General features: G+C 34.2%; 1 protein-coding gene across 1 annotated transcript; it reads left to right on the forward strand.

Moving 5' to 3' along the window:
* Positions 1–3330: 3330 nt before the first annotated feature.
* LOC131598163 (uncharacterized) lies at positions 3331–5693 on the forward strand. The gene is made up of 10 exons (XM_058870791.1): positions 3331–3471; positions 3562–3708; positions 3797–3806; positions 3910–4128; positions 4221–4314; positions 4452–4539; positions 4674–4831; positions 4933–5053; positions 5134–5304; positions 5541–5693. The coding sequence occupies exons 1-10, from the start codon at positions 3331–3333 to the stop codon at positions 5691–5693; spliced, it is 1302 nt and encodes a 433-aa protein (XP_058726774.1).
* Positions 5694–6071: the final 378 nt, after the last annotated feature.

The following is a 6071-nucleotide window of genomic DNA, read 5'->3' on the forward strand; positions in this document are numbered from 1 at the left end:
CAAAAGAAGATCCTGAAGCAGTTTCTGCAGGTGCTGAACCATTGGTAGCAATGTTGGCTTGAGACTGCGGGGGAGCATGAGTGGAGTTTAGGCCTTTGTTCCTCTGCTTGAAGCCAGGAGGATAGCCATGTTTCTGAAAACATGTATCCACAGTGTGATTTGTTCTTCCATAGTGAGTGCACACCCTATTACCCTTCCCCTTGGAAATATGAGGTTGTTTACCATGTTGAGCTGAGACCTCAGATTCAGTGGAATCCGAAGGTAATGAATAGTTGAGCTCTCGTTCTTGGTGAATAACAAGAGAGAAAACCTTGTCAATGTGAGGCAAAGGTGTCATCATCATAATCTGAGACTTTGAGTGTGCAAAACGTTCATTCAACCCCTTCAAAAACCTAATGACATAGTCCTGTTCACGATAGGTCTTAGCAGAATCTACAACACCACATGAACAAGCAAAAGAGCATGTACAACAGGGGAGTGGACGATAATTTTCAAGCTCATCCTAAAGCATCTTCAATTGAGTAAAATATTCAGACACATCAAGAGTACCTTGGCAGAAGCGATAGAGTTCTTCTTGGATATCTGAGATGCGAAAAACGTCGCTTTGCGAAAACCTAACCCGTAAATTGTTCCAAACGCCAGAAGCCGTAGCAATCCACAAAACTGATTTCACAATGGATTCGGAAATGGATCTTTGAATCCAAGAAAGGACCATAGTGTTGCATCTGATCAGCTGAGCATACAAAGGATCATAGGTGAACGATTTTGGACACGTACCATTGACAGACTTTTCCTTGTTCTTCAAAATCAGTGCAAGAAGCATCGATCTTGACCAGGTGTGGTAGTTCTTGTTGTCCAATGGTGGAGCAACAAGAATCAGAGCAGGACTTTCGTTTGGATGGAGGTAGAAAGGATTTGCATAGTTTTTTGCAAAATCCGCATAGCTCTGGTGATCCATGGTGAAGAGAAGAAAGACGATTGAAAACGGAAGATGAAGAATCTTGATCAATCGGAGAAGAGAAGATGATGAATCTTGGTCAATCAGAGAAGAAACGATGAGCGAGCAAGGGAAGAGATTGGTCACCAGAGCTCAATTGAGCTCTGATACCATGTTGATATCACAAGAAGAAGAGTAAAGGAAAGGGATTTCTTCATTATTGAATGAATAATGCACTGTTACATTGAGAGTCTATATATATGGTATATTAACTAAGTACACTATGTAATAATACTATACATTATATGTATAACTATACATCATCATGTAAATGTATCTATGTACTAAGCTAATACTTGTCAGTCAAGTTACCTTGCCCTTGGATCTCACTGACGACTCCATGGTTTGGCTTCAATCTAAATTTGGCTTTTTGACCTTAAAGGATGGAGTAGCCTTCAAGCCCGCTTCCTATCCTTTGTTGAGCTGGCCTAATGACCCGTGGAATTCTAACATCCCTGATTTTAAGGCTTTTCTAGTTTAGAGGTTGTGCCACAATAAGCTCCATATTGATCTCACCCTGTGCCAAAAATGTTGCATTCTTTGTGCAACATGTCTAGTTCATATCAAGAATCCATTAATCACTTGTTCTTCCATTTCTCTTTTGCTTCAAAGCTTTGGAACTAGTTTTTCTCCATGGAGGGAGTTGGTAGTGTGACCAATATCTTTGACATCCTTTTGATGTATAATAGGTCTTGGAGCCTTCCATGTAGGGTTGTGCTTCAAGAAACTAATATATCTATCTTGAACATAATTTGGTACATTAGGAATCAAGCTCGATTCAAGGATTATTCCATTCATTGGAATATGCGTTGAACATGATCCATGCCGAGTTTCATTCATTGGAAACATCACTAAGAAAGTTTCTAACTCTTTTGTGCATGACTTTGCTATCATAAAGAACTTTAAAGTCTCCATTCACCCTCTTAATGCTCCTAGGATTGTGGAGGTCATGTGACAACCTCCATTGAGAGGTTAGCTCAAGTGTAACATAAATAGCTCTTTTGCTTCTTCTTTGGCTTCATATGGAAGCTTATTTAGGAACTCAAATGGAGATTTTGTGTATGAACATAAGTATCAAATTGACTTATAATTTTTAAGTAATAATAAATTTGGATCAAATCGAATTTCAAATTTATTTTTAATTTGATTTGATTTTTAACAATGAGAAATGATACAATTAAAGATAATTTAATTCTAAAAATAATTATTCAATGAAGTATTTTATTTTTAAATATAATAAATAACTTAATAATTTATTTAATATATTTTATATACCTTTAAAATATTTAAAAAAATCTTTGTAAGTTTGTTATAAAAGAAAAAGATAGTGGCATTTTAGAAAGCATGAAGTGGAGAAGAAGAACGTAAGAAAATTTACAGATAAATAAGATTTAAGAAGCAACGAGAATAAGATCTAAATTATGAGAAAGAAGTAAAAAAGAGTGAACAGTCAATTGAATCAGAAATGTTAACTTACCTTTAAATAGTAATAACATTTAATACTCATAATATAGTAAAATGGGCACATGGGCATTTCAATATTTTAAGTTGGGTAAAATTATTCAATTTTTTCAAAAGTGCAAATAAGAATTTGCCTTAAATTTTATTAATCTATTATAATATATAAAAAGTAAAGTACCTGATAATTACACTTTAAGCCCTCTGATTAAATAACTAAAACCGTTAAAATTTCATGGGTAAATTTGTCCTTCTGAAAAATAAAGCCACCATATTCATTTGATATTAAATGCTATCTGTTGTGTCACTGTTTGATTGGTTGGTTTCATTTTTATTTAGTTGATTTTTCCTTTTTTTTATCTATTTTATATTATATTGTTTTATATTATTTTATATTTTAGGTGAAATAATGGCAAAAGCTGCATTGATAATATAATTGGGTTTAAATATCAAAGCAATTCCATAATTACTCCCCTACACAATAAATCCATGGCCACGTGAATCAAAGAAAAAAAGCCACAAATCTGGCTTGGGAAACATAGAACTCCATTTGTTCATTAACTGCAACCTTTCATTGTTCCATAAACTTTTTGTGTTCCATAGGCTGCATAAAACATGACCAAATGCATAACCATGTATATTCTGCTGCATCTGGGTTCCCTGCGATTTTCGCTCCTCTTCCATCTCAAGCCAAATCATTCGCCTCCATCACCTTCCCCGCAATTTTCACTCCCCCTTCGTCTCAAGAAACTATCTTCTTCTCCATCCCCCCGTCTCTAACTTCTGTTAAACATTGTTTATATTAATCTCCATTTGATTCATCTTTGATAATTAACTGAAATCTCTACTCTTCTTGCACAGTTTGTATGTGAATCATGTCTCGCCCTATTGAGCCATTGAAAGAGATCAATGATTCAAAAGATTTGTGGAAGATCGCTGTTAGATGCAAACATCTATGGACTGTCACAAGTTCTTTAAACAAAGAACACATGGAGATGGTTTTGGTTGATTCTAAGGTACTGTAGCAGGATATGGTTCCCCATTGATTACTTATTATATGTTTTGTGTTGATTAACCACTGATGATGAAATGTTCGTTTCTTTCAGCGTGATATGATTCAGGCTGTTGTCCCTGCTTATTTGCTTTCCAAATTCAAATCTCAAATTGAAACAGGAAACTCTTATATCATGCAAAATTTTAAAGTTGGGAGGAATGATTTTGCTTTTAAGTCGACAAATCATACGCACAAATTGGTTTTTTGTGGGTCAACTTCTGTTAAGAATGCATAATTTCTTGACATCCCTCATAACTACCTTAACATTATTGCTTTGAATTCCATAGTTGAAGGAAGGTTTCAATCAAATGTTTTGGTTGGTAAGTTCCCTACACCCTACTTTCAGAAATTATAATTTATTTTTGTTGAAAAATTTTAACCAATCCATTTTTTTTCTTAGATTTGATTGGAGGAATCACTGATATCACTCAAACCCAAGTTAACGGTGACAACAACAAGAACAGAATAGTTTTTTCAATTGTAGATGCCAGCAAAACAGTTGTACAATGTACTCTTTGGGGCCAACTTGCAGTTCAGATATATGAGTATTATAAGAATAATAAGCAAGCATCAAATATTGTCATTGTTCTAATCAATGCAAGGGTTAAAGAGGCTCAAGGTAATCATGCATGATACAATAGTTTAAATGTAAATGCTCAATATCTTTTATATCCAACAGTTGTAAATGTTTCTTCAATTCCTGTGATTCAGGAGGATTTCCAGTTAGTGTTTCCAACACATGGAATGGAACGAAACTGTTGATTAATGACCTTGCTATTGAGGAAGTCAAGAGTCTAAAAGAAAGGTGCTATAGCATGTGTCTGTTTCTTTATTATATCGTTTGGAATGCTTATTGATCTTCTTCTTAACTGTCTTGCATAATAATTTATTTAACTTGATGTTGATTTTAATTGAATTTAGTGTTGTGTTTACAATTTTCAGACTTGGTGTTGATTTGCCTTTGTTATCATCTTCAAGTGTACAAGTTGAGACGACGCAAAACTCATTTTATTCTGACTATGACAAATTTGTTTGGAAGGCTGAAATAATGAGTCTCTCTTAGATAACAAATCTGCAACATGTAAGAAAGAATGACTGTTTCCTTATATTGCTATCATTCTTAAAGCCTCATATAACTGTAATTGATATTCGCCAACTTTGTAGGAAACAACCTGTGTTACCGTTGCTACCCTCGATAAGTTTGATGCTGGGCAAATGGGGTGGTACTATGATGGATGTGTGGAATGTACAAGGAGTGTGACTGCCAAGGATGGAAAGCTGAAGTGTTTTAAGGATCATATTAGCCCAGAACCTGTGCCACGGTATACTTTATATTCCTCTTCCATTACCAACTGGTAATGTTTATATTCTCTTACAAACAGTGAGGATTGATGTGTTCTTCTATGTTTCATGAATCATTAAGGTATAAGCTTGATATAACAGCTGTTGACGGCAGTTCGAAGGCAAAGTTCGTCTTTTGGGACACAGACTGCGTGAAGTTAATTGGGAAGTCTGCTCTTCAAATGAAGATGGATTTAACACAGGTATGTAATTGTTGCATAAAACAATATTTAAATCAATTGTTTTTGGTTTTTAAGGTGTCTAATACTTTTTATTCTTATAGTCTGTTGATTACGATCCACTTGAGTTCCCTTACGAACTTGACTCCATATTGGCAAAAGAATTGGCAATTAGAGCTGTTTATCAGCCTAAAAATGGGAGACTTTCTGTCATTGGCTTCAAGACTGATGAAGATGTGCGTAATAAAATTAAGGAGAGTTTCAAATTTGAAGAGGTAATCTTTTGTAATCTTCGTTTGATGAGTGCTTAGTTTTCTTAGGGCGTACACTAACATGAAGATATTATTTTCACCAGACCTCAAAGCTTCGACCACCAGAACATCTGTCCCAGGATGACATGAATAGCATTTCTGTATGTATTTTTTACATGTGATATTCTTTACTTGCTGGGCAACTTTATCATTGTGTCATTATTGTAAATTTTATCGTTGCCTTTCTTTATTCATGATAGGAACCTCTATCTGCATCTGCAGAAAATGATCTGAGCATTGAAAATTCAGGACTCACTCCATGTAAGAGACTTATGAATGATGCAGTAGAAGATAATGATAGTGTACAACAATCATCAACAAAGATGGCCAAAGATATTAAACAGGAGAAATAGTTAGCTTCAAAATTTATAAGTTTTATTTTGCTATTCTGGTACTTAATTTATCATAATTGTTGAGTTTGAGGTTTTCTAAAGACTAAGATATGTTGAATTACAATTGTCCCATTTAGTTATGATATATACAAGGTTTTCATTGATTTGAGTTTATCATGATGAGCATTGTTGGTTAATCTACTTCTGTTTGAAATGCTTCTAATGAATTTGAATTTGAATTGCTTAAATAATATACCATTGCTGTCATTTACTATTAAAGATTTTAATTGATCGAATTCCGAACAACCTAAAGTTTTATCTTTAACACTATCATGCTGTATTGATATGCATTTGTATATGTTTTATAATTTAGAATTGATGGCATGGTTTATATTCTAA

The sequence above is a fragment of the Vicia villosa genome, linkage group LG4, assembly GCF_029867415.1.
Source record: "Vicia villosa cultivar HV-30 ecotype Madison, WI linkage group LG4, Vvil1.0, whole genome shotgun sequence".
Taxonomy (NCBI): Eukaryota; Viridiplantae; Streptophyta; class Magnoliopsida; order Fabales; family Fabaceae; genus Vicia; species Vicia villosa.